This window comes from Stigmatopora argus, chromosome 15, assembly GCF_051989625.1.
Source record: "Stigmatopora argus isolate UIUO_Sarg chromosome 15, RoL_Sarg_1.0, whole genome shotgun sequence".
NCBI lineage: Eukaryota > Metazoa > Chordata > Actinopteri > Syngnathiformes > Syngnathidae > Stigmatopora > Stigmatopora argus.
Window position 1 is genome coordinate 126,559 of NC_135401.1, and position 26,275 is coordinate 152,833.

Consider the following 26,275-nt stretch of genomic DNA (forward strand, 5'->3'; position numbering starts at 1 on the left):
ATGAATGATATTTCACCCTTTTGGTTATAAACGAAGCTGTGTATGATGACAATAAAGGCTTTTGATTTGATATAAAGGGCTAGCATCCCACAAGACCAGGCTTTCATTTCAAACGATTCCACAAAATGTAGGCTTTCATGAAGAGCAAAGCTTTCCACAATACTAGTGTCCTACGAGTGCAATCGGTGGATTGGCGTCAGGTGCTTGTCGCAGCCCACCCAACCCCCGTCGCTTCAAGTTTGTCAGTCAGCTCCGTCGGTCGCTGCTGGATTGCTTGAGCAAAAAGCTGCCGCCAGCCACAGTGGCCCAACCCCCGTCCGTCCGTCCGTCCATTCAACTTTTTCACCTATGTCTGTGCTGGATGGCTTTGCAAAGCCACCCCTGCCTGCCTGGTGTAAACTATCAAGCGCCAGTCCAAGACTTTTTCTGGACCTATTGAAAATGTTGGCCATCAAAGCGCAGACTTTGGACCATTTGGACTCATTGAAGAGCACCTTTGTTGAATGATATTTCAGCCATTTCATTCTAAACAGCTGTGTGTGATGACAGTAAAGGCTTTGAATTTGATATAAAGGCGTAGCATCCCATAAGACTAGGCTTTCATTTCAAACTACAGTGGTACCTCGACATACGAGCACCCCGACATACGAGCATTTCGAGATACGAGTCAAATTTGGAGATAGGAGAAAGCCAGGTGGCCAAGACATGAGAGGCTGTTTAGGATTTTAGCGCACCGTCTTTTTTGCCGCATCTCTTTCGTGTATAACCGATATCTACGAGCACTGGGCGGAGCGTTGCATTTTTTTCACTGATTTTTTTCCCGTCACTCAGCGCGAATGGCGAAGCCATCGCTAATACGAGCAGTATAGTATATTACTTCTCGTTTTGTTTTGAGACTTCTACCTAAGTGATAATAGTGGGGGGAAATGATGCAGGTCTAAAGGGCGGGACTGACTGGGGATGGAACCCTTTTTTCTTAAAAAAACCCGACATAGTATAGTAAGGCTTTTTTCTTTAAAAAAACGACATAGTATCGTAAGGCTTTTTTTCTGAAAAAACGACATAGTATAGTAAGGGTTTTTCATATAAAAAACGACATAGTATAGTAAGGCTTTTTTCTTAAAAAAAACGACATAATATAGTAAGGCTTTTTTTTCGTAAAAAACGACATAGTATAGTAAGGCTTTTTCTTTAAAAAAACGACATAGTATAGTAAGGCTTTTCCCCCCGTAAAAAACGACATAGTATAGTAAGGCTTTTTTCTTAAAAAAGCAACATAGTATTAGTAAGGCTTTTTTCTTTAAAAAAAACGACATAGTAAAGTAAGGTTTTTTTTCATATAAAAAACGACCACGTATTGTAAGACTTTTTCTTTAATTACTATGTACTATAGTAAGGCTTTTTTCCTGTACAGTACAGCTTGTTTTAAAAAAATACAAATAAAAAAAAACATGAATTTTAGTACTTCATGTTCCCACAAGATAGCAGAAAAGTACTTTTTTTTTTTTACTGAAATACAATCAGACCAAGATTTTACCAGATGGCATTCAAAGAAAATTCATTCCTTGATTATCTGAACCGCTTATCCCCACCAGGGGGGAGTCAAAGCCTACTATCCCAGCCGACTCCGGCCACTTCATCGCAGGGCACAACAAAATGAACCACCAACCACAGCTAGGTAGGGTCAGGCAATTTAGAGTGTTGGACCAGCTAGGCTAAGGCTAGCACGCACCTTTCTGGAGACGTGGGTGGAAAGCGGAGTGCCCGGAGGCCCACAAACTTTACGCACGCACGCACGCACGCACACACGGTGAGGAGGACTCTGTGCTGGAAGCTGGGACCCGCAAGGCTGGCGGGCCGACCACTCGCCCGTCTCGTCCTTTGTCATTGGCCACGTGGGCTTTCAGGCCAGGCTGCTGTGACACAGCGGGCAGTAGTTGTACTTGCTGATCTCGTGGCTCTGGGCGCAGTGCTTGCACACGGTGCACATCCACAGGTGATAGTCCCGGATGGGGCGACCGCTCACGATGCAGGTGGGCAACCTCTCGGCTGTCCTGAAAGCGAAAGACGGAGGGAGCGATGGAAAATGGGAGGGTGGCGGTGGCGGTGGCGGTGGCAGCGGCGGCGACGCTTTTCCTCACCCGTCCGAGGGGGCGTCCGGCTCCGACTTGTGGCCGTCTTTGGGCGCGTGCTTGGTGAAGATCTCCAGGGCCAGGTCTTCGTAGAGCTGCCGCTGCTCGGGCTCCAGGCTCTCCGCGGCCTCCAGCTTGATGAAGGCCTGCGAGCAGGTGCCGAAGGCCCGGCTGGAAGACGAGCAGACGGCCAGCAGCGAGTAGATCTCCGCCGCGGGGATGATGTCCTCGTACTCGCGAAGGTGAAGGGCTGAAAAACCGGGAGGAGGCGGCGGTGGTCGGCGACAATCAACTCTTTTGGCTTGGATGAAATTGAGCCGGTATAGCCATTTGAATCCACGCCGTTTCCGTGGCGGCGTGGGCGTGCCGTTGGTTACCGGTGTGCATGGCGTTCTCCGTGCAGCCTCCGTACAACTGCCTTTGAGCCAGCAGGAAGAAGTGATAGGCCTCGGCTCCACGCCACGCGTTGTCCAGTATGCGATTGTCCGAAGAGGCCGTGTCTTCCTCCAGGAGCCCGGCCAGCGCAAAGGTGGCCTAACAATGGCACAACAGAGAAGGTTTATTTATGTATTTTTAAAGATGAGTGAGCGAGAGTCAAGTCAGTTTTTTGTTTTTGTTTGGATCTACCTCCGACTTTTTCCCTTTAGCTTTACTCTGTTGCGACGTCTTCTTCTGCTCGTGGTGGTTTTCCACCAGACGAGCCGCCAGCACGTAGAGTTTCTTGACCCGCAGTGGCCGAGACCTTTTCTTGGCCTCCTCGTCAGCTATCTGAAAGAAGAAGAAGAAGAAGAAGAAGACCAAAGACGGAAAAAAATGAATAAATCGCCCGGGGCGGGGCGTCTTCGGAGTTAGAGGGACTTGCCTTAAACATGAGCTTGGCGGCATCCAGAAAATGGTGCGCCTTTTGATACAATTCTACTGCCTCCAGAATTTTGTTCTTCTCGAGGAGATGGGAAGCATATTTGGACAGGAGGGGTTTAATCTCTTTCATTTTGTGGCTGCGGGCTAGTTCCACAGCTTTGTTCCACTGGTTAAAGAAAGGAGAAAAGAGAAAGGAGGCCAGAGGCCATCTCATGACCACCAATCAATCGCCCGATCAGATCAGGAGACGTCGTATCGGCCGGCGGATTTGGGCCTACGGGGGAACGGCCAGGTCGCCAGAGCGGGACTAAAAGGTGGCTCACGGAATGGCAGGATGGCGGGGTACCAGAGTGGCCGTGTGGCTCTCACCTGGTTGAGATGGACGCAAGTGTCCACGGCGGCCTTGGCCCGGTTGCATTTCAGGTAAGCGTCCACGGCCTGCTGGCACATGCCCACCGTGGTAAACATCTGGCCGATCTCCTACGGAAAAGGGGGAGGGGGGGGCGTGCTGAAATGTGGGCCGTCCGGTGCCCGGGCGGCGGGCGCTTTGGCCGTCGGGCGGCGCCCGTCTTACCGGCAAAAGCGGGTGATTTTCCGAGAGCGAGTGGCTCAACTTTTCCAAGCTATCGTAGTCCTCCAGCATGTAGTAGCATTCTGCCAACTTCTCCTGGTGGCGGCCCTGAAGATAGTACTGCACTGCGTTGACCCTTCCGACAGAGAGAGAGAGAGAGAGAGAGAGAGAGAGAGAAAAGTAAGAACTGCCAGAAGCCCCAATCAAATTCCGCTTCCAGTTCCGTCCGGGCCCTCGCCTAAGCCCCAGCGGACATTCCAAATGGAAGCATCGGCAAAATACCGGCTACCATTTTTGTCTGTCGGCAAAGTAGTCTCCGATGGCGTTGTAGGCTTGCTCCAGTAGAGCGTCGTCGCAGTCCCCGGAGCCGGTTTGGAGCAGCTGGAGCACTCGGAACCAGTCTCCCAGCTTCATCCGAAGGCTAATGGCCAGGTCCCTGCGGAAGGAGTTCTCGGTGGGCGTCCGTCTCTCAAGGCTGCGCCAACTACGCATACGCACCCCCCACCTACCTCCGGTCCATGTCCAAGTACATGCGCTCGGCTTCCTCGAAGCGGCTGAAGTAAGCCGCCACCTCGGCCCGTTTCATGGGCTCGCTCTGCAGGTTCCCCAGGCGCTTGACAAACTCGATGCCTTGGTTGTCCTTGCAGCGGACAAAGGCCTGCTCGGCGGTCTTCAAGTCCACCTTCTGGAGGGCCGCCTCGGCCAGCAGACGCCTGCCGTCCGTCAAAAAAAGATAGAAAGGTTGGGAAAGAAGAAAACGGGAGCCGAGCAAACCAGATTGATGGATTGATTTTTTTTTTTTTTATGGATCATGGCCAATGGATTGATTTACCAGAGTCTCGGATGGGGATTATCCTCGATGAATTGCGAGGCGTCTGCGATGCCCACTTTTTCAATCAGAGCGCGGCTGTCTCTCAAGGAACGGATTTCAAAGTTGATGAGGTTGTCTTTGTTGGGGCTCTCCGGGTCCTGCCAAGCGCGGGTACGCGTGGGAAAAAGAGCGCCCGCCGTGAGTGACTACGGCGACCATAGCTAGCGCCCGTGAAAAAGTGCGAGATATTTCAAAATGCCTTTTACCTTCATGATTTCGTCCAGCAGGACAGACTTGATCTCCAGGTCCTCAAAGTTGCAGATATATCCCGACGTCTGGATGGGTTCCTGCACCCGGACGTGGCCATCGTCATTAAGCATGGACGCGGGCGTTTCGCGGGAGAAGCGCGTGCGTGGATCACGCTCCCAAATATATAGAATGTGGTGCTATTTGGATCGGGCAACCACGTCTGACTCACCTCCGGGTCCAGGTTCCTGAAGACGTACATGGTGGTCTTTTCCATCATGGCAAAGAGATCGGGGTTGTCCTTGGCCCACTTCATGTCCCAAACATCCTTGCGTTCAAACTTGGCCGGGTCCCCGACGGAGACCCGAGCGCCGCCGGTGGCGTCCCCCGCCGAGCCGTGAACCTCCACTTCCAGCAAAGTCAGCACGCCTGAGATGTCAATGATGGCCAGTCGACTGTCAAAGGACAAAATGTGAAAATGCTAAGCCAAAAGAGTCGTGCCTTCTACAGCCAGCCGACAAAGGCAAAGGAGAACGGAGGGGAAGGGACAATTACAATTCAAGTTCACCTGGAGGTGCAGTTTAAAGAGAGATGGTGGGCTCGGTGCATCATGTATTTCTGGATGAGAACGACATTTGGCAGGCTATATCTGTGGAGAAGGCCTGATTCGCGGCCCTAGAAGGCAAATGGGGGGGAAAAAAAAGGAGTGGAATTGGGGACACCGGGCTTGGATGTCAAGGATGTCCAAAAATGGACGACTCTTTGGCTGTCTAGGCAAGCCACTTTGGAAGTTGTGCTTCTTGCGCACTTACCACAATCAGCGTCTTATCTGTGGCCGTGCAACAACAGACGGGATCTCTCGTTGCCTTCAAAGAAGAGAGCAGTTGACATTGGTGTCTTTTGACGCGTACCGCTGAATAGCGAGATGGCGGAGACTTTTTTTTTGAAGGGCGGGGCCGGGGACTCACGGTGAAGGCTTTGGCAAAGTCTTCTCCGTTGTCGTTGACGCCGGTCGTACTGCCGTCTATGTGATAGACCCTACAAAAGACAGGAAGCGGGAGCCAGTCAGCGAGACGGTTGCACCGACGTGACTTTTCCCCGGACTGTCTGGAGCGCCGGCGTCGGCGGCGTCGGCGTCTGCGGCGGGGGAGGAGCGGATGAATGAATTCTATTCAGAGTTGGGACGGCCACTCCGAGACCGGAGGCGTGCGGTCGGTTATCTTGCCTCCCTGTAACTTTCCGTGACGAGCTCGGTGTGTACTGTCAGTCTTGGCACGGGCGTACTGGGTAAACCTCACGTCCAGCTGCACCTCCGCCGTGGCATCAAATAATAGGCCATGACATGCCTTTTGAAATAGAAGAAAATCAACTCAAATAACTCCCACCTTTCTCTCCCTTCCTTCTTGGTTCTGGTCACTTGGTTGATCTCCAGGGCGGTTAATTTGTTGGCCACTCTGTATTGCCACAAGTAGAAAGCCTCCTTGGAGGCGGCGATCACGTGAGTCCTGGTCATGGTGACGAACATCGGACCTGGGCCAACGCAACGTGGAGAGGAGAGTGAGCCGTTGGATTTGGGGGGGGGGGGGGGGAGCGGACCGAGCGACGGGTCAAAGAAAAGTCGTCCGGGATCTCCCGGCAGACACTTTTTAATCGACGCCCTTTCAAATCTGCAGACTTGCAACCATCTTGGCCCGGGCTCGTCGGCAAACACTGGGCGCGCAAATGGAATGTTGAATATTTGGGACGCCCAAAGGGGCTCCCACTACCGGCTGTCTATTGGCCCCGGATTGCCCCGAGTGCCGGGCTAGCGTGGGCGGAGGCGGCCTCCCTCCCTCGCGGACTGTTTTTCCATGCGCATGCAAGGTGCGAGCTCGCTCTAACATAGAGCTGAACTCATTTGTCAAAATCTCCGGTGAGAACGTGTATTGTTGCATATTTGAAAATGAAACTCACAAATGTCAATGTACTTGGAGTCCAACGGCGTCCCAATGGAGTTGCACAAAATCAGGGCATACTGAAAGAAAACCAAAGGTGATTTGCACGTTACTTGTCCAATCAAAGATTATCAAGAATACGTTACCTTTGCACGACTCCCAGACTCTGACTCGGCGTTTCCCTAGGCGGCAAGAAATAAGGAAAAGCCGCTTAACAGACTTCCGCACAAATGACGGACGACAACAACCCGAGCCATCCGTCGGACGGCCTTTCCTTTCAGAGTAAATATGTCCTTTTCTTTTAGACTGGCTACACTAGGTTTGGTAGACGAGCGTGCTCCGTTCTATGTATAGAGCTGAGAAATCCAAGTCAAAGTGGGTGGGTCAGATTAGAGCGTACCTGGGCCTGGGGGTCTTCCGCCTTGCTGGCCAGGGTGCAGAAGTCCCCCGACGTGGTGATGGACATGAGACTCTTGACGTACTTGACAAATTTCTCATTGTTTTTAGTGTCCCAGAAGATGACGCAGTATTCCCGGCGCTCTGGCTTTGTGAAAGCGTAGACTACTGTGCTGCAGCAGAAGCCCCACTAGGAAGAAACAAAACAAAAGCTAAAGAAAAAAAAAAATGTCATCTCACTTTTTGAAATACAGGTAGCGCGTTGTACTGTCGTCGTTCGTTGATCTATTTTGTGACCAAAATTCCAAAAATACAACAACTGTTGCCGGTGATTTGCAATGGTCAAATCTAGACGTCCAATGAAGTGAGTGAATTTGGTCAGCAAGATGATGATGATGATGATGATTTGAAGTGCATTTCATATACTTTGTAATCGGGTCTGATGTTGGCAAAATAGATGTAGGAGTCCACGGCCAGGCTCATGCGCAGTCCGCCGCCTTCCCAGGCAATTCCCGTCATTTGCTTGCCTGGCACTTTCAACGTTCGAAGGTGCTGCGGAAAAGTCGTGCACAAATCAATCTGCAATTAGCTTAACGGAACCTTGGAGATTATTAAAGGAGCGATACAAGAGATTTGATGATGACATGGCCCATTGTCAAGTTATCTCTACTTTCTTCAAATTTTGCCCCAAACTTGAAAAGGGGCCAAGCCCGATCTTATCAACGCAGGAACAACTCAACTCCTTCCAGTTTACCATTTTATTGAAGTTTATGGTGATAGGAAGTGGTTAGGTTGAAAACCTTCAAGAAAGGGGGAAAGAAGGAAGGAAGCATGTGACATCATTCAAGTTTCACGTTACTACGGTAATCAAAGTGTTGCTCTTGAGTTTACTAATAACATCTTGACTTTACTACAGAAAAGGAGAAGAGCGTTGAAATGATAGAGTGGAAGTGAATGGGTACATGAACTGATTGATTAAATCAACCACAAATATTCACTTTACAGAGATAGGTCATAAGAGTCATCCAAGTTAAGGGAAAATACAAAGAATGCAACTTAAGGTTGTGATTGAGCAAATTAAGCATCAATCAGCTGGCATCTAGGTGCTACTTATTTTTGATCCTACCAGTTGCGTGTGATCGGGTCTGAAGGGTATTCGGGTATTCGGGTATTCCTTGCTCCTTTCTCGCCTGTCTCCTTTCAAGGCTGGACTCTGAATTTTTTCTATCCTGGCTCCTGCCTTATGATCTCAGGCAGGAAATGAAGTGAGGTGACTTTGATTTGGCTTTTCTTTTCTGCCCCCTCATATGACCTATCTCTGTAAAGTGAATATTTGTGTTTGATTGACTCAATCAGTTCATGTACCCATTCATTTCCACTCTATCATTTCAACGCTCTTCTCCTTTTCTGTAGTAAAGTCAAGATGTTATTAGTAAACTCAAGAGCAACACTTTGATCACCGTAGTAACGTGAAACTTGAATGATGTCACATGCTTCCTTCCTTCCTTCTTTCCCCCTTTCTTGAAGGTTTTCCACCTAACCACTTCCTATCACCATAAACTTCCATAAAATGGTAAACTGGAAGAATTTGAGTTGTTCCTGCGTTGATAAGATCGGGCGGGGCCCCTTTTCAAGTTTGGGGCAAAATTTGAAGAAAGTAGAGATAACTTGACAGTAGGGTCACCCCTATTGAAATGCATGGTGTCACGGAAAAGGAAATGCAACGTTGCCGTCCGGCCCCACCTCTCCGAAGGGCGTATAAAACTGCACCACGTTGATTTCTGCATCGGAGTTGAAATCCTTGAAGGAACCGGCCAGCGCCAGCACACTGCCGCAATGGTTCCACTGAACGCTGACCACATTCACGGTGGTGTCAATACAGACCGGCTCTGAAAGAAAATCCCAAAAATTACATTGGAGCTAGCCCATCACCTCCGTGGTCAGTAAAACATCCCGGCGACTCACTTTCGTCCGTCTCGTGGCGCATGACCTGACATCTTCCGTTTTGAAAACAGATAGCCAGACAGGGACACTGGGGTTCGACGTAACCTCTGGTTCCCGAGTACCAGTGAATGCCTGCTATCCTGGCGGCTCCCGTCACGTTGGTCAGGCAGCCGATGGTCAGTTTCATCTGAGAGAGAAAAAAAACAACAACAACAACAAAACATTTGAAATTGGCTAATAGTAAAAATAACAACCAAGAGAAATTTAAAAAACTAATTCCGTACTGCACGAGTGGCAAAAAGTTTGTTTTTGTTTTTGTTTTCCCTCAGACCCATGGGTCAAATAGAAACCAGACAAATATTTCATGAGGTTTTAGGTGAAAGTTCAATTTGAAGAAAATCTGTAGGCTGCTTGACCTTTGTGTTTACTCTTTGGCTTGTGTCAGCCAGCGAGCTGGATTCACAAGAGCGTGCCAAATTTCAGCTTCCACCACCGCCGCCGCCGCCGCCGCCGCCGTGTGTGGATGCGCTGCTTAAAATGGCCAATTCTTCTGGCAGACCTCGTTTTTTTTTTTTTTCTCTTTTTCTTTTTTGGGGCTAGGGTTGGCGTTGGCTGGCTAGCGTACTCACTATGAAATTGCCATGATTGTCAAAGATCTGCACTTCCCCGTTAGCCATGCCGAAGAGCAGAATCTTGCTGTCCGGAGACCACGCCACATGTGCCAGCTGATTTCCTTTCAGCTCCTTTCCCCAAATCCGGTTACCTCGGGGAAGAAAGACCACATGCAAACTCCTTTCGTAACACGCAAGCGGCGGCGTATGTGAACGCCACCGCTTGCGTCCCCGTCGAGTGACCCATTGGGATTTGCCGCTACAGGGCCGAGTAGAAATGGGATCCCCGAGATCCCGGCCATTCGGATTGATCGGACCGCTTACCGTCCACGGATCCAACTATGACCGCCCCGTCTTCGTAGACGATGCAGATCTTTTGACCGTCGGCGTTCCAACTCATGCTCCTCACCACCGATTTGTTCCTGTTATTGATCATTTCCTCGTACCACACACCTTTGGAAAAGAAGCAAGTAGGAGAATATGCCAAGTAAAGCGTTCCTAATAATCCAACGTTACCTTTGTAGAGCATCCACACGATGATGAGTCCATTCTGGTCACTGGTTGTCAGTTTCTCAAACTGTTCGTTCCATGTCACTACTTGGACGGCACCTGAAAGTGAAATATGATCGTTCACCATGTGATTTGGATTCTCTCGACGGATCAGAGGGTCTCCGCTCACCGCTGTGTCCCCCCAATGTCTGGTTCATGGATAAATTGCTGGGTGCCGCAAGTCCTTTAAGTTTGGCGTCATCTGCCGATGGAGAAAGAGAGGGGGGGGGGGAAAGCTGATTGGGCACCGATGCCTCGGGTCGAAAAAAGAAAAAAAGCCTAATTGAATCTCCCTATTGTTTGTCCGGGTGGCCGTGGGCGAGGCGGTCGGTACCAGTTGTACTTGGAGGCACCAGGAAAGCACAGAAAGGCTTTTGGTGAGCTTTAAAAAGATTTCCTAGGCAGCGCGTGAACTATTGTTTGGCCAAATCTCAATCACACGGATCTTAAGTAACAGGCTGGAAAAACAACTTGGCGTTTTTTTTTTGCAATGTGCGTGCCAACAACAAACTGAACCAATTGATTTTCCTGTTATATACGAGAAGACTTGGGTGGGTGGGTTACAAATGGCAAAGGTAGAGTGTACCCGTCTGCGTTTCAAGTTTGAGCACTTTTAAGAGGCCGTCGTCCCCTCCACAGGCGATGAAGCCCTGATCTTTGTTCCAGGAGACGCATTTCAAGTGAATGCTCCTGGGGATGGCAATCTAAAGGACAAGACCACAAACATTTTCATCAAGCCCATATGCTTGGATTTCTTTTTCTTTTCTTTTTCTTATGAATATGCGGCTGGCTGCTCACCTTTTTGTACAGATAGATAAACATGGTATTCTCAAGGCTGCTTTAAATTTATCACCATGGATGCCAACTAAAAGAAAAAATGCACATGAACTCAATGAAACTGTAGGTAGACATTATTATTCTGGGAAAACTCCTAACCCATTCTAATCCGATTATCGGTGATAATGCACCAACGAGCTGTTCGAGTAATTCGACATGGTGAAAATAAATGGAAACCTCGATATTTCCTCCATGTTCCAATGAACAACGTGTGCTCCCACACTAATGAGATGGACAACTAAAATATCAGACTGGGCTCTCTCTGTTGTGCTCCCAACTAAAAAGAATTATGAAAAAAAAAATGGTCTTTTTAAAAATCAATTTAGGCGTGGAATATTCTTCAAACTTCCCTGCACAAATGGATAACCCAAATAAGGATTCGTTTCTCCATTTTTTTCTAACCCTGTAGATTCGAAAATAAAAACTTGACTGTTTACTGCAGTAAGCAGTATCCCTGTTTGAAAATGTTTCATTTTGTTCCTACTACTACCTCATATTTAATGTCGCTTGTATCATTTTGTACACTCGTGTATGCAACTAGTGTTGGATTAATTAATGAATTACGCGCATTGTCAGCGCCAATGGTGACCAAACTAAGGGTGGTATTTTGGTACACAAAAACACGACACACAGCCAGATTAAATGATAATTGTACGGTGGAACGAGCACCGCATACAATAGCAAATTGGTAAAGGGACCACGTTTGACTAAATTCAACATGTTTGCTTTTTGCTTTGGGCCCGAGTCGTGATATGTTAGCAAACGCTACTTTCCTAGCTAAGCTAGCCGCGGGTGGGAAAACAAAGTGCCTCTACGCCCCACAAAAGAAGTCACACGAGCTTCTTTGATACTTACATGGGTGTCGAAAATGCTAATCATGTGAGGGGAAAGTTGAAATGACGAACTGTTTCGAAGCATTTGACACTGGAAAACGGAGCTCCCGCAGTCGCCCGTGGCAACTGTAGACGCGGCGGTCTTTCTGGGAATTGTAGTTTTTTTCTCCGTTGTAAACGTCGCCTGCGCTTGTAGTTCTTTCTTGGAAATCGAATATAAAATATAGCTTCCTTCTCAAGAAATACATAATTGACCAATATTTGAATCATTTTTATTCAGCAAGCACCAAATAAACGTCCATCATAAAATACACAGTCACAAAGATATTGCTTATAAATTCTATGATCTTAGCAGCAAATGTGAGACAAAAGCAGAAACAAATACAGTACATACTTAAAGCACCAGGTTTGTAAGACTAATAACCCTAACAGTGAGTTACTGGGTACTAAAATACTACTATTTGCTCAAATCTTACAAGAACAGTAAATGTTGAGCCTTGTTTTTTTTAAAGTTTTTTTTCTTTTTCTGTTGGCTTTATAGAGCCATAAATAAAACAAATCTCTCTAGTGAACATTCACGCTCATGTGGAGATCCGCTTGCTGCTACGTGACGTGTGTCTGGATCCAACTTCATTACGACCTTTTCTCTGCATAGTATGTATTGCTGTAATCCAACGGGTGAGAACAATCATCTCGTTGCTAAAACGATTACACTTGATGCGTACCAGGGAGAAAATCAACCAAGGACATGCACCTCTTTGGGGGTTTTAATGTAAAACCAAAAGTGCTGTTAGTGTCCTACTTTTGAGCTTTTTTTCATGCAATCATTTCAAAGCAAAGTGACCAAAAGGTCAAGTGTACCAATCCTGCGCCCGTCTTAATACTGCGGTTGGTCCTCAATCTGGTTCAATCGGCCTGAAAGGTCATCCAGTGGAAGAACGGTTAAGAAAGCAATCAATCATCGGGGGAAGGTGCTCTCATTTCATCCATCTAGATAAATTATCATTTTTACAAGGGAGAGTTGAAAGCAAATGTCTCCAATTGTTCCCCCCTTCAGGATCACTAAATTTTGCGAGGTGGGCCAAAGGATATGTCTTCTGCTCAACTCTTGAATGCTTGACTGCACTTTTTTCTGGAACAGAATCTGAGCTTCACACTTGCAGGCGTCCTCTGTTATTTCTGCTCTCAGTTCCTCTGAAAGAATTAAAAGAGGAAGAAAAAAAAAAGTCAGAGCAGAAAAGCAGAAGTCAAAGCTGCGTTCCGCCAGATGCGATTGGAGGGAGACACAAGTCACAAAGCCTGCACAAACAGGATGGAAATGTCAAATCAATTTGTTTCACGTGTTAAAAAGTCCTAGTGATTGAGCAGCAGTAGTACTTTTCTTGGTCTGTTAAATGTAGCTTTGAAAAAGGCTTTTGGGGGAGAACTACAAAGCAAATAATCATGATTTCAGATGATTTGGAGATGCGCTTAATCCATTTGATTGGAGATTTCCTTAAGAGGTGACACCATCAGAGTCCTGGTGTCCACTCATTTATGGAGCGCCGGTAAAACGTCCATAAATGACCACGAGAGAGATGCGGCGGGCGGGCCCGGACGTTGGACGGGGCCTCCCAAAGCGCTCGCTCCTTCACGACTGCAGAGTGCAACAAAAAAATAAAAAGACACACTGTCAAATAGAACAAGAATGTCTGACTTCTCTCGCTCTCTTTCTTGCTCTCCATTTTTTTGTGAGAATAGAAAAATACAACCATCCTATGAAAAAGCAGCTCTTCCTATGAAATTCACTTGAAATGGAGCAGCTTCAACGAGACATTTGGCTGTGACCGACAGTGAATCGTTTTAAATGCGGACCGATAAAAGATGGCTTACGTGAGCAGGTCCTACGGTCGGCGTTCAAGAGGTACCCGGCGCGGCACTTGCAAATGTACGAGTCCCCGCTGTTGACGCACGTGTGATGGCAGTTGTGCCCAAGCGAACAGGCGTCCGGACCTGGGAAGGCATGCAGCGGAAACTTTCAGAGAAACTGGAAAGGAAAGCACATTCGTGGCCAAAAGCCAGCGCTCTACGGCAGCGCCAGGTAAAAAGGGGCATTTCTCACGTGAGCACGTTCTGCGGTCGGCGTTCAAGAGGTATCCGGCGCGGCACTTGCAGACGTACGAATCTCCGCTGTTGACGCAAATGTGCTGGCAGTCGTGTCCGAGGGCGCAAGCGTCCGGGCCTGGGAAAAGAGGGCGCGGGTTTCCGCCGCGTTTCCACAAAAGCCAGAACGGGGGGCCCACTTACGTGAGCACGAGCGGCGGTCGGCGTTCAAGAGGTATCCGGCGCGGCACTTGCAAACGTAGGAATCCCCGCTGTTGACGCAGGTGTGCTGGCAGTTGTGTCCGAGGGCGCAAGCGTCCGGACCTGCAAAAAGGACACTGTGAGGAACCGCCGGGAAGTGCGGCGAGGCCAGGCGAGGCGAGGCGAGGCGAGGCGAGGGGAAAGCCATGAAAAGGCGTTCTAATCGTTTCTTACGTGAGCACGTTTTCTGATCCAGATTGAGCACGTAGCCCGCTTGACATCTGCAGTAGTAAGAGTTGCCGTTGTTGACGCAGATATGCTGGCAGTCGTTCCCTCTGGCGCACGGATCCACACCTGCGACACGCAGCAGCCGAGACGCGACCAACTTTCAGGAATACAAATAAGCATTTTCTGCCCAAAGCACCATCTCATTTTTTTAGGAAGCAAGTAGACCGGGCAGAACAAAGCATCCCCACGCCATTTCCTTAGAAAGCAGCTTTTCTGGTGATAAGGACAAAAGTTCTTACGTGAACAGGATTTTCCGTCCGCGTTCAATACGTATCCCACGTGGCATTTGCAGATGTAAGAGTCTCCGCTGTCCACGCAGATGTGCTCGCAGTCGTGTCCGGCGGCGCACGGATCCGCGCCTGGAAAGACGGAAACGCCTCGGCACGTGCCCAAAACTGGCCTTTTCCTTTTCACCTCAAAGTGGGGAAATGTGGTTGTACTTACGCGAGCAGGACTTTTGGTCCGGGTTGAGGACGTACCCCGAGGCGCACTTGCAGACGTACGAGTCGCCGCTGTTGACGCAAATGTGCTGGCAGTCGTGTCCGCGGGAACAGGCGTCCGGGCCTGGCGAGAGACGGCGTGAGCCGGCGGGACGCTGGGAAACGGGGACGACGCCGAGGAGGGGGGGGCGCTCTCACGTGAGCACGTCCTCTTGTCCGCGTTGAGGACGTAGCCGGCCCAACACTGACACGTGTACGAGTCGCTGCCGTCGTTGGAGACGCAAACCTGCTGGCAGCGATGGCCGCGAGAGCACGCGTCCACTCCTGGAAGGAAAGCTCCCATTGGCTTAATTCCACTCCACGTACACGTCACCCTTGCCGGTCGCCCGCCGGTGCAAAAGGTGGCAGATTAGAAGTTAGCGGATGGCCAATCCGACACGTTAGCCGTGCAAGCGCTACTAGGCTACGGGATGAGAGGACCGACCTAATGAGTTGGCAGCATTTTAAAACAAGCAAGGCCATTTGGAAGGCCATGGTCCGCTTTTACACACGTTGCCCTTCAAGCGGGGATGTCATTTTAGCGGGAAAAACATTTTGTGCTGTTCTGAAAGCCCCTCATGCAATGTACAATAACATCATGAAGCGTGGCCCCCTTACCACATAATGTCTCCCTAAATTTTCCGGTCAGCTTCTCTATGACGCCGTAGGTCTCCACGTAAAAGACGTGGTCTTCCAGGGGCTGGCTGGCCATGAGGCGGAGGGACATCAGGTCGGCCCTGTCCACGCCCACCGCGTAGATTTCGATGCCGGCCGCCCGGGCCGCCGCCGAGACCTCTTCCACCTGGTCCTGGGGCCTCCCGTCGGTCACCACGATGGCCACCTTGGCGATGTTCATGGAGGCGGGCCGCGCCCCCGCCTCCGGCACGAAGGCTTTGTCCACGGCGGCCCGGATGGCCACGCCCGTCATGGTGCCGGAGGCCAGGGGCTGCACGCGGGCCAGGGCTTCTTTCAGGGCCCGCTTGTCGAAGTAGGTGTTCAACAGGAACTCGATCTTGACCGTGCTGGCGTAATTGACCAGCCCCACCCGGGTGGCGTCCGAGCCGATCTCCAGCGTGTCCACCATGTCGATCAGGAAGTCCTTGGCTTTCTCGAACTCGGCCGGCCGCACGCTGCGCGAGCTGTCCACGATGAAGACCAGGTCGATGGGACGGTTCCTGCAGTTGGACGACGCCGTGACTGGGGAAAAAGACAAAGGCTCGGGTTGAATGATAGCCACGATAACAGCCATCTCAGGTCAGGGTCGGGAATTTCGCAACACGCGGCCTAAACCCCGTAGGACCACCTACTCGCCGAGATGAGGTTGCGCGGTTCCTGCGCCGAGTAGCCGCCGGCGGGGGACCGTGCGCTGCGGTCGCTCCTCTGGACCTCTGCAGGAAGTTCAGCCCCGCCGGCCAGGTCCTCGGAGGCTTTTTGGCCGGACCCGAGGCGGAACCTCGGGTGCGGGCCCGCCTCGGGGGTGACGGAATGGTTGCCCGAAATGCCGTGCCGGTGACCCCGGGCGGCGCTGGGCGGCATCAAGACGCTGGCGAAACAGGCCAGTGGCCAAAGGAACGAGAGCTTCATTGTTGCCCGTGGGTTTACGGCTCGTCCTTCGCTCCGAGCCTCCGCTTCTTATATAGGCCTGCTACGGTCCCGCTGGGGGCCCACAACCTGTGGGCCAATCGGAGAAGAAAGGGCGGCACCTTTGCGAGACGTGCCAAATTTCCCAGAGGACCGGCTTACCCACCTAACATGGTTTGATAAAAGTCTGCTCTTGGTCCTTTTCCTCGAACGTGTTTGAATGGTGACATCTGCTGGACACAAAACGTCAATGCAGAAGATCATGAAAGCCTCAAGGATCTCCTTGACACCACCAGACCCAGCCCGGTACGTAGTAGTATATCGAAGAAAAAAAAAGTTTGGAAAATTTACACAAGAAAGTGTCTGTCCTTGGAGCTTATGAACATCACGGCAACGAGTGGGGTACACACACACACACACAAGTAATATTTCAAATCTGTTGTTCCGCACAATTTCAGAATCAATGGAGCCCTGCTTTAAGGCTGCTCACATAGATCCACACTCAGAAGTGGACGCTCTGTTTTTTTTCTTTGACACCATTTCATTGGCACTGCCAGTGTGACTGGCATCTTTTGGACTTCTGCATTACAAGATGCGCCAGAGGGGAAGTGGGCGCGTCGGGCCTTTTGTCCGCCTCCTACTTTAGAGCCAGCGGCGCCACAAATGCTACTATATATACACGAGCACGGTCGTTGGTGCGTTTTTTTGGGTCATGCTGCTTTTCGGGCTAGCGGCGAGCGCCACGCTGGCGCTGGCGTTGGCCTTGACTACGGAAGAGCATTCTCTGCCAAGTGCCTACCTTCCCGGCGACATCGTCATCGGAGGACTTTTCCCAATTCACCTCCAAAGTAACAGAACCGGCGTACCCGGACCGCTCTCCTGCAGCCAGTAAGTGCGCTCGCCGGAGCGCCGGGTCGCCGGCCTCGCCGCGGGCGACCGCCCTGCCCGCCCGCCCGCCTGCCCGCCTCTAACGCCCATGCACCCATCTGTTACAGCTACAGCTACCGACTGTTTCTCCAAGCCCAAGCCATGATATACGCCATCGGAGAAGTCAACCGGCGCCGGCTCCTGCCCGGCGTCACGCTGGGATACCACATCCGCGACACGTGCGGAGACGTGGGCCTGGCCCTGGGGGCCACCCTGGATCTGCTACGGGGGCGCTCGGGGCCCCGAGGCTGCGGGCCCGAGGCGCCCGAGGGGCCGGCCAAATTGGCGGCGGTCATCGGCGAGCGCTTCTCCGAGGTCTCCATCGCCGTGGCGCGGATTCTGGCCCTCGACTCCGTCCCCCAGGTGGGCCTCCGTCGTGCGCCGGCCGGCCAGTGACGAGCGACCATAGCAGAAACAAACCCTGGATGGGTCTGCCGGAATACTCCCCTTTCGGCTCCCCTCTTCTCGTATCCGACGGAATATTTGGCCATGGACGCCCGGTCGCCAGCCGACTCCATTGTTTGAAAAAGGGGAAGCCAATTTGCGAGTCCATTTCCACATGAAGTACGAAGTAGACACGCGCCATTTGCTCCGGCTAGCCGGGGTCGCTTCAAGTCAAGCTCGTATGCTTCTAATGAGTCACCGCAAGACCCGTTTTTCTGGTCCCACGCACGGCAGCGAATGTTATTTAGCAATGTTATCGCTAATCCGCTATTGGGATGCCACACATAGTAATCGGAAGTGTCGTAGCCACGTCAAGTGCAGGGGTGCCCGACCGACCGAAGGAATCTCATCCGGTCTGTTTTCTGTAGCGCACCCGACCGAATCCAATCGTCACCATCGAGCTTCTGGGCAGCTTGCTTGCTGATGAGTCGATGGTCATCAGGTGCGTTAGAAGGGGGAGGGGCGACCTGGAAAAGAGAGTGGACGGAAGGCAGCGGCGGCCCTGGTCTCCAGCGTCGTTTTGCCACGAAAGAGGAAGTAGACAGCCACGAGTCATTTGTTTTGTCTCGCCGGCGGCCAGGAAAAAAAAGATGCGTTCCACTTGGAGCAGCTAGCAACGAAGCCTGTTTTTTATCGGTTGATTTTTTGTTCTTTTTCGGGGTGACAGATCAGCTACGCGTCAACCAGCGAGCTGCTGAGCAGAAAGTTCAAGTTCCCCACTTTCCTGCGAACCATTTCCAGCGACGAATATCAGACCAAGGCCATCGCCCAGCTGGTGCAGCTCTTCAACTGGAAATCGGTGGCCATCGTGGGAAGCGACGACGAGTACGGTAAATACGGCAGCGAACGCCTCTCCGCTCATTTCAGAGAGAGCAAAGACGTCTGCCTGGAGTGGCTCCAAATCCTGCCCGGCCATTTTGAACAAAACGGCTCGGAGAGCCGCCGGCCGCTGCGGGAGCTGCTGGACGCCGTCAACAGCTCCAGCGCCGAGGCCGTGGTGCTCTTCACCAAAGAGACCAACGTGGAGCTGATCGTGGAGGCCGCCGTGCGCCACGGGCTCAACCGGACCTGGATCGCCAGCGATTCCTGGTCCGCCTCGGTCACCCTGGCCACCACGCCGGGCATCCGGCGGGCCGGCCGGGTCTTCGGTTTCGACTCCAAGAGGAAGACGGTGCCCGGATTCCAAGACCACATCCTGTCCGGCTTTGTCGGCGCCGCCGCCGCCGACGGCATCCTGGATTACCACCGGACGCACTACCCGCTCTGTTCCCACGGCGCCGACGCCAATTGCACCTTGAGCGATGGCGTCGAGGCCGGAGGCGGGTGCGTGGACATCCGGTGCTTGGCCAGCCACGTGGGCGAGAGCGAGACTTACAACGTCCACCTGGCCGTGCGGGCCATCGCGGAGGGCGTCCGTCGCTTGCTGGGGTGCGGCCCTCACCGGTGTGAAAGAAAGGCCAACTTCAGCGCCTCGGAGGTAAACGGCCTCCCGGCTCTTCGGGGGGGTGGGGCCGAAATCCATCTGGTCTCTTTGGATTTCGGCCGCCGGTGGCACGGGCGTGCGTACTGCACCGTGAGCTATTGGAGGAATTGATTTTCCGCTAGAGCAGTGGTCTCAAATCGGTCCTCAAAGGGCCGCCGCAGTGGGTGCAGGTTTTCATTCCAACTCAACAAGAGGATACCTTTTGCAAGTGGAATCAGTGAATCAGTTGATTGCAGCCAGGTGCTACTTCTTTTAGAAGACACCTGATTGGTTAAAATGTCGGCACTGGATCGGTTGGAACAAAAACCAGGAGCCACTGCGGCCCAAAGGCGGAATCGCTTTGAGACACCTGCGCTAGAGCTTTGTCCCCCCCCCCCCCCCCGTGTTTGTCTTTCCAGCTTCTCGCGGAAATAAAGAAGATCAACTTGACGGTGGACACCACCCACTTATTTTTCGACACCAACGGCGACCCCAGTCTGGGATACGACATTTTGTATTGGGACACGGCGGGCGAAAAACGGGACCAGGTCATTCAGATCATCGGCGAATACTGGCCCAACGGGCAAATTGCGGTCCCGCGGGACCTGGTGAAGAGAATGCGCAGCGTGCAGGTGAGGGGGCCAGCCGGAGGACGGGCTCGAGCCCGAGTCCGACCCCGACAATGGACTCGCCACTAACTGGGTGGTGCTCCGCCAACAGGTGACCGCTTACAACTGCTCCAAGAGCTGCAAAGCAGGGCAAGAACTCAAGAGGCAGAAGGCTCACATGCAATGCTGCGCCGACTGCGTGCCGTGCGCCGAGGGAGAGTATTCGGCGGGAGGACAAGGTAACAACTGGCGAGCGACGGCTAGAGTCCGCTTTCGGCGTCCTCCGGGCGCCGACCGTCCCGCTCCTCCTCCCTTCAGGCGCAGAGTGCCGACGCTGCCGAGAGCACGAGTACTCGGCCCCCGAGAGGGAGCGCTGCCTGGAGAAGAAGCTGGACTTCCTGGGCTGGTCCGATCCCCTGGCCGTCATCCTGGGCGTCTCGGGGGCCTCGGGCGTGCTGGCCACGGCGGTGACGGCGGCCCTGTTCGCCGTCCACCGGGCCACGCCGGTGGTCAAGGCGGTGGGGGGCTCGCCCCTGTGCTTCGTGGAGCTGTCGTCCCTGCTGACCTGCTTCGGCCTGACCTTCAGCTTCCCCGGCCAGCCCGGCGTCGTCTCGTGCGTGGCCGGCACGCCGCTCTTCGGGACGGCCTTCTCCCTCTGCGCCTCCTGCATCCTGGCCAACCTGCTGCAGATCTTGGGCGGCTTCGCCCCGGCCTCCGAGGGCGGGGCCGGCGGGGCCCGCCTGGCCCGGCTGGCCAGGGCCGGACGGCCGGCGGCCGTGGTGGCCCTCCTGTCGGGGATCCAGCTGGCCCTGTGCGCCTGCTGGCTGGCGCTGGCCCCGCCGGCGCCGGCCCGCAAGAACTTGGCCAGGAGCGTCCTCTTGGAGTGCCACAAGGGCCCCGACGGCTTCTTCGTGGCCACGCTGGCCTACAACGCGCTGCTGGCCCTCCTCTCCTTCCTGTTTGCCTTCCAGGGGAGGCGGCTGCCCGATTTGTACAAGAACGCCAGCTTGGTGGCGGTGGGCATGCTGCTCTACCTGATCGTGTGGGCACTCTTCATCCCCATCTACGTCAATTTGTTCGGCGCTTACAAGCCCGCCATCGAGAGCGCCGCCATTCTCATTTCCAGCTACGGCGCGCTCTGCTGCCACCTGGCGCCCAAGTGCTACATCATGCTCTTCCGCAAGGAACTCAACGACCAGAGAGCCATCCTGGAGCACGTCCGGAAGCACTACGAAGCCAAAGGAATTTCGGTGGTCAAGTGATCAAATGTTTGGATTTCCATCCGTGACGCCCGTCGTCTCTTTTATTAAAAAGGAATGTTGTCTTGGGTTGACGATGAGACCAAATACGGGATGAATAAAGAAAGGTTCATCTGATCTCATCTAAATGAGCCAGTTTGAAAGTGGGAGCTGACCTCAGATGGAAGCGCGGGCGGCCAACGAGGTCACTCGCTTTATGGGCTTCCAAGGAACAGACTTTGAAACATGGCTCAGTGACACAGCATTTTATTAGAAAAAAATACAAAACATACAAAGGTTTCCATTGGAAAGCATTGTGAAATGGCAATCCCACCAAACGTACTCTCCGCTTTCCCCAGCCGGGCTACGACCGTAACACGGCGCTCTCGTCTTTTGGGTCGGTCCCCGTGGCCAAATGCTCAATGTTCCCAAAAAGCAGCCACCCAGGGCATTACATCATCTACACTACATAGTAATGAATTAAAAAAGAAAAAAAAAAACACACAAAAGGCGTTTCAGCAAGATTTTGGATTGAAACGTGCATAGTACACACACCGGTCATGTCATCTCCCTAGCGTAGGTGCTAAATAGACTTTATACAATGCAACTCGGTTCTAAAAATGGTCAAATTGACAGGTTTTGTAAAGTAGAAAAAAAATGAAAAGCTAGCAGCCCTTATTGAATGAAATCATCCGGCCAATTGAAAATGACAAGCTTGCCCCCAGGAACCGTCGCCACAATATATAGATTTTTATATAGCCCTCTGCCTCTCCTAAAAACTGGCCCAAACAACAAAGAAAAAAAAAAGCAAGCTGCACCTGGAAGTCAAGGCCAATGACGACGCTTTGTCTACGATTAATAGGGTTGCCTTCAAACCAGGCGGGCCTGAGGGGCCTTGGCGGCCACGTCCAACTTGCTCTCTCTTCCGCAGGAGGCGGGAAGGTCCGGCGCGGAGGCCTCGGCGGGGGGCGGCGGGGCCCGGGTGCCCACGGGCTGCACGCGTTGCCTACGAGACCGAGGGGGAACGCCGTCAATGGTGCCGGATCCACGTCCAGAAAATAAATAACGAAGGAAAAGGACACTCACCAGGCCGTGCGCGCCACCACGTAGTGAATGTCGGGCTTTTGGAAGCCGTTGAAGGTGGAAGACGCGGCCACCGTGTAGGCGCCCATGTTCTCGAAGAGCAGCCAATCGCCCACGTGCATGTCGGGCAGCCGGCATTGCTCCACGATGCGGTCCAGGCCGTCGCAGGTGGGGCCCCAGATGCTGCAGGGGTACCAGGCCGCCTCGTCCGGCTTGGCTTTCTAACCGGGGGTGGGGAGGAGACGGGAAATGCGTCACGAAACGGCGCCGGCGCTTCTTTGGCGCCGACGTACCTGGTGCGAGGTGGGCGGGGTCGACATACCTTGTGCAAGGTGGGCAGGCAGTGGGCGTGGTCGTACAAAATACAGTTGAAGGATCCGTAGACTCCGTCGTTGACGTAATACATGAGGCTCCTCTCCGCCGTCGTCGCTTCGTCTTCCTCTGTTAAGGAAAAGTTAAGCGTCCGTTCCTCCCGTCGCGCGTGCGCGCGGCGCTCGCCGTCTTACCGTCGGAGGCCGAGTCGTCGTCGTCGTCGTCCACCAGGACCTTCTTGGCGATGATGTTCACCGCCAGGGTGTAAGCGGAGGCCACGTAGAAGCGACCGGGCTCGGCAATGATCCTCACGCCGCCGTCCAGGGGGAAGTATTTATCCAGGGCCGGGTTGATGACGGCGGTGATCTGCAAATTAGTAACGGACCAATTCAAGCACCCATCAAAATGCGCCTATGAAAAACAACAAAAGCAAAGCACACCTCTTCGAATTTGAGCTCCGCGTCTTCGGAACCCGGGAAACCGCCGCCGATGTCCAAAAGCTTCATGCGGAAGCCCACCTCGTCCTAATGATAAACAGATAAACGGGCGGGCTGGAGTGGAGGCGTCTTTTCAAAAGAGCCGACGACGGGCCTCTCTCTGGCCGTTTTGACCCACCCCCATGTGGAAGACGCAGCGGGCGTCGGCGATGGCCTGCCGGTAGGCCCCCGGGTCGGTGCAGCCGCTGCCGACGTGGAAGCTGACGCCGATGACGTCCAGGCCCAACTCCTTGGCCCTCTCCAGGAGGCCTCGACAAGCTTTGAGCTGGGCCCCGAACTTGATGCTGAGGCGGCAAACGGCCTTGGAGTCGTCGGTGGCGATGCGTAGGACCAGTCTGGCCGGCGATGAGAGAGCGAGAGAGGGGGGAAAAAAAAACATCAACAACAACAGAACAAAACCGCAGCGCTAGGCCCGCAGGCGGTGACAAACCCGAAAGGAGGCCTTACTTGGCGTGGGGGTGACAGCGAGCCACTTTCATCAGCTCCGCTTCGCTGTCAAAGGTCATCATCTGGACCCCGTGGGCACAGGCGTACTTGATCTGAGAGACCTGCTTGCAGGGGTTGGCGTAGATGATGCGGCCCGGATCCACCCCGAGCGACTGGACCAGCCCGATCTCCGTCTAGGGTGGTTGCCGGCGGCGCCGTTAGCTCACGATAGGCGCCACGTTCGGGTCGAGGGCTCACCTTGCTGGCGCAGTCGAAACCCGTTCCCAGGGAGGCCAGAGTCATCAGCACGGCCCGGCTGTCGTTGCACTTGACGGCGTAGAAGGGGGCCACGCGAGGGAGGGCCCTGGTCCAGCGAGAGTGCTTCTTCAGGACGTCGCCCAAGTCGCACACGTAGAAGGCGTCTCGGTCGTCCTGCCGTCAAGCCTTCAAAATCAGGGCCCCGCTCCAACCCGAGCCGGCGCGGCGGCGGCGCTTACCGTGGCGAATGACTCGTTGATCTTCTGCTCCACGATATCCTTGGCGGAAAAGCCCTCCTCCAAGAAAGAGAAATCTACCTCGCCGCCGGCATTCATGATTGCGTTCGAGCTGGTTACCCGGTTCCACTCGGAACCTGAAAAGGGGAAGGGATGGGGCAAAAGAGGCTCGCTGCCGTGACCCGGGTTGTCAAAAACGCCGGGGGATCGTCGCGAGGAGAGTGCTAGACTCAAAAGGGTAGGACCTATATACTACTTGGCGCCACTTCCGAGTACCGATACCAAGCGGATAAGTGTCGGTATCACATGCGACAGGGTTAAATACAAAAGCCAGTGAGAAACTTACTTGGAAAGAAAAGAGATGAAATTCTTGGGTCAGTTCCTCAAGTGCAGGAGATCCAAGGTGGCTCACCCGTGAAGTTAAAGCCTTTTAAATAAGCCTCGAGGCCAGGGCCAGTTGAGCAGACAGAGTGTATTCTCCTGGAGTGCTGATTCTGAAAGCACAAGTCGGGCGGGCTATTTGTTCAAACAAACAAGTGGAGAGGGTTTCTGAGCCAAAGGCACAAGAAGTGCATTTTATTAGCCCCAAAAGGCAATAAGGTTCCGAATAGGGCTCTCAAACGTATGCGTACTGAAATGTACACCAACGAATAGGATATTGCGCTACTCTTGATCATAATATATTTCCCCTTTCCTTTTTTCAAGTTGAAAATGATAGTGGCGTTCTTCAACCCGACCGACCCTATATCCTTTTCATTTTTGGTTTGAAAATAACGGACACGGCATAAAACACATGCACACGAGCACCAAGGCGAAGAAGCCCCGCCCAGGTACAACGTCCTCCAATCACCACGAAGACCCGCCTTCGTTTTGTAAGTGTGACATGGAAACCACCGAATGGAACGCGGAGACATTACGTAAGCGTCGTCGGTTCGCCGGTTCCGTTTCCCCAGCCATGAGGCTCCACTAGTATCGATTGAAAACGGGAAACATGAGTCATTCGCCTGACATTCTTCAAGAAAAAATCAAACAAAAGCGATACGAATAACGTTGTTTCACTCTAACATTTGACGCCAAAGTAACATCGAGAAACAAAACACAAAGACAGTAACTAGCTAGCTAGCGTCTCCGTACACCACAATGGCCGAAATTCCAAGCAACCAAACTGACCTTAAAAAGCATTTACAAAGTCTTTGTCCATTAGACACAGGCTCCGGGGTGTTGAAAATGGATGTTTGTTTGTTTTTTTTGGTTTTGAGGCTTTTTTTCTTCTTCTTTTTTTCTTTTTTAGATAATAGAGCCGGAGAAAAGGCGACGTTTGCCCTGCTCTTGTCGGCGACTCGAGTGAAGGTCCGACTTGTCCCGGCCTGTATTTATAGGGAGCTCGTTGCCATGGCAACGCAGCCAGCTGAAACCGGCCTCTCGCCCACGTCAGAACCGGTTTGGGCTTGTCCTTGTCCCCATCAACGTGGAGAAAGAAGACGAAAGCCGCCGTTATTCGCGCACTCGCTGTCTTTGTCAACGATCGACTTGGGGAGGCTAGTGTTGACGTGGCCATCAGCTTTCACCGACATTGACGTCGATAGACGTCCAATCCGTATAGACTCTCAGTCTAAATGGTTTTCCCGATTGGCAGAGTTATTATCAAGACTAAAAGTTTTCTCCACCTCTCAAGTAGTACTGTTGTGCACCTGTTTTTCCTCAAAACTGTATCCACTAGGAAGTATTTCCCCCCTAATCTATTCTTAAATGGTGCCTAATTCCAGAGACCAATTCAAACGGAACAATATGATGTGTAAATGAGATGAAGTGGTGAGCAGTTTAGAGTTTCACAAGAAGACCCATCATTTTATAGGAAGTATGATGGTAACGCTGGTTCAGAATTCAGGCCAGTTTTAATCTGGTCGCTCCTCAGATTTACTGGCAGACTTGATTGTCACTTCCAGCACGGTTAAGTTTGTTGACCCGACGGATGAGATTAGGGGGAGATCATGCGATGAAGGGCTCAGATGGCAAGCTGTCGCCAGGTACATACATACATGCATGAATGCATGCATCCATCCATCCATCCATCCACCCAACAACCGAACAATATAAGAAGCGGGGCTGTTAGCGCCCAAAACAAAAAGATAGAGCTCAAGTATTTCTGATGAAAATCCTACGACGGGACCGCCCAACTCCGGTCCTCCAATGACATTTTTGCCCCTTAGCGAAAGCATCCAGTGGAAGGATTGGCTCTTTGTCTATCTCGGGCAAAAGTTGCATTCGGGTGCCAATGTTCAGCAGACCCTTCAAAGCCAGGCGGGCAGGCGGGTGGGCAGCGAGTGAGAGAGAAAAGGCCAGGCAGGCCATGCGATCTGGGCCAGGAAGCCTAGGCAAATTTGTCTCCTTTTATCACGGTCTGGCACCTTCAGGGGAAACAAAAATG

At 52.4% G+C, this 26,275-nt stretch overlaps 4 protein-coding genes across 6 annotated transcripts; 1 reads left to right on the forward strand and 3 right to left on the reverse strand.

The window, feature by feature from the left end:
* Positions 1-1,355: 1,355 nt before the first annotated feature.
* On the reverse strand, positions 1,356-11,896 carry wdr35 (WD repeat domain 35). Its single transcript, XM_077621452.1, has 29 exons — positions 11,748-11,896; positions 10,854-10,920; positions 10,642-10,759; positions 10,186-10,257; positions 10,023-10,115; positions 9,831-9,959; positions 9,525-9,658; positions 8,917-9,082; positions 8,695-8,840; positions 7,378-7,503; positions 6,956-7,141; positions 6,702-6,737; positions 6,575-6,635; positions 6,007-6,151; positions 5,590-5,659; positions 5,434-5,487; positions 5,190-5,296; positions 4,854-5,076; positions 4,642-4,722; positions 4,397-4,533; positions 4,074-4,277; positions 3,854-4,000; positions 3,568-3,700; positions 3,363-3,473; positions 2,995-3,159; positions 2,760-2,900; positions 2,510-2,666; positions 2,142-2,382; positions 1,356-2,054 (listed from the first exon to the last, which is right to left on the reverse strand). Exons 2-29 carry the CDS (start codon positions 10,875-10,877, stop codon positions 1,904-1,906), a joined length of 3,558 nt encoding a protein of 1,185 aa, XP_077477578.1. The 5' UTR covers positions 10,878-10,920; positions 11,748-11,896; the 3' UTR covers positions 1,356-1,903.
* Positions 11,897-12,014: 118 nt separating this feature from the next.
* On the reverse strand, positions 12,015-17,312 carry LOC144089754 (uncharacterized). Of its 3 annotated transcripts, XM_077620884.1 has the most exons (12): positions 16,523-17,312; positions 16,083-16,446; positions 15,394-15,972; positions 14,935-15,060; positions 14,741-14,860; positions 14,536-14,655; positions 14,243-14,362; positions 14,012-14,131; positions 13,827-13,946; positions 13,598-13,717; positions 12,818-12,919; positions 12,015-12,655 (listed from the first exon to the last, which is right to left on the reverse strand). In XM_077620884.1, exons 2-12 carry the CDS (start codon positions 16,357-16,359, stop codon positions 12,603-12,605), a joined length of 1,857 nt encoding a protein of 618 aa, XP_077477010.1. In that variant the 5' UTR covers positions 16,360-16,446; positions 16,523-17,312; the 3' UTR covers positions 12,015-12,602. The 3 variants fall into 3 exon arrangements, with proteins under 3 accessions (XP_077477010.1, XP_077477009.1, XP_077477011.1); XM_077620883.1 differs by having other exon boundaries at positions 16,083-17,312; XM_077620885.1 differs by lacking the exon at positions 12,015-12,655 and having other exon boundaries at positions 12,883-13,361; positions 16,083-17,311.
* Positions 17,011-21,748, forward strand: LOC144089753 (G-protein coupled receptor family C group 6 member A-like). The gene is made up of 6 exons (XM_077620881.1): positions 17,011-17,244; positions 17,352-17,646; positions 18,395-19,204; positions 19,609-19,821; positions 19,910-20,036; positions 20,116-21,748. Exons 1-6 carry the CDS (start codon positions 17,069-17,071, stop codon positions 21,057-21,059), a joined length of 2,565 nt encoding a protein of 854 aa, XP_077477007.1. The 5' UTR covers positions 17,011-17,068; the 3' UTR covers positions 21,060-21,748.
* Positions 21,287-25,179, reverse strand: odc1 (ornithine decarboxylase 1). Its single transcript, XM_077620886.1, has 11 exons — positions 25,018-25,179; positions 24,194-24,341; positions 23,851-23,984; positions 23,612-23,785; positions 23,375-23,547; positions 23,046-23,262; positions 22,871-22,954; positions 22,625-22,796; positions 22,441-22,559; positions 22,122-22,339; positions 21,287-22,041 (listed from the first exon to the last, which is right to left on the reverse strand). The coding sequence occupies exons 3-11, from the start codon at positions 23,944-23,946 to the stop codon at positions 21,906-21,908; spliced, it is 1,389 nt and encodes a 462-aa protein (XP_077477012.1). The 5' UTR covers positions 23,947-23,984; positions 24,194-24,341; positions 25,018-25,179; the 3' UTR covers positions 21,287-21,905.
* Between the last annotated feature and the right edge of the window lie 1,096 nt (positions 25,180-26,275).

Bases quoted from the DNA above. Each gene is read 5' to 3' on its own strand.
- LOC144089754 (XM_077620884.1), bottom strand. From the start codon at position 16,359: ATGAAGCTCTCGTTCCTTTGGCCACTGGCCTGTTTCGCCAGCGTCTTG. The intron at 15,061-15,393 runs GTAAGGGGGCCA...CTTTCCTTCCAG, and splicing joins ATTTAGGGAGACATTATGTG to GAGTGGACGCGTGCTCTCGC. The intron at 14,861-14,934 runs GTGAGAGCGCCC...GTCTCTCGCCAG, and splicing joins GGACAAGAGGACGTGCTCAC to GCCCGGACGCCTGTTCCCGC.
- LOC144089753 (XM_077620881.1), top strand. From the start codon at position 17,069: ATGCTGCTTTTCGGGCTAGCGGCGAGCGCCACGCTGGCGCTGGCGTTG. The intron at 19,205-19,608 runs GTAAACGGCCTC...TTGTCTTTCCAG, and splicing joins CCAACTTCAGCGCCTCGGAG to CTTCTCGCGGAAATAAAGAA. The intron at 20,037-20,115 runs GTAACAACTGGC...TCCTCCCTTCAG, and splicing joins GTATTCGGCGGGAGGACAAG to GCGCAGAGTGCCGACGCTGC.
- wdr35 (XM_077621452.1), bottom strand. From the start codon at position 10,877: ATGTTTATCTATCTGTACAAAAAG. The intron at 10,760-10,853 runs GTGAGCAGCCAG...CTTGTCCTTTAG, and splicing joins TTATCTATCTGTACAAAAAG to ATTGCCATCCCCAGGAGCAT. The intron at 6,636-6,701 runs GTAACGTATTCT...GTTTTCTTTCAG, and splicing joins AGTCTGGGAGTCGTGCAAAG to TATGCCCTGATTTTGTGCAA.
- odc1 (XM_077620886.1), bottom strand. From the start codon at position 23,946: ATGAATGCCGGCGGCGAGGTAGATTTCTCTTTCTTGGAGGAGGGCTTT. The intron at 23,548-23,611 runs GTGAGCCCTCGA...CAACCACCCTAG, and splicing joins GTTTCGACTGCGCCAGCAAG to ACGGAGATCGGGCTGGTCCA. The intron at 22,560-22,624 runs GTAAGACGGCGA...TTTCCTTAACAG, and splicing joins CGACGACTCGGCCTCCGACG to AGGAAGACGAAGCGACGACG.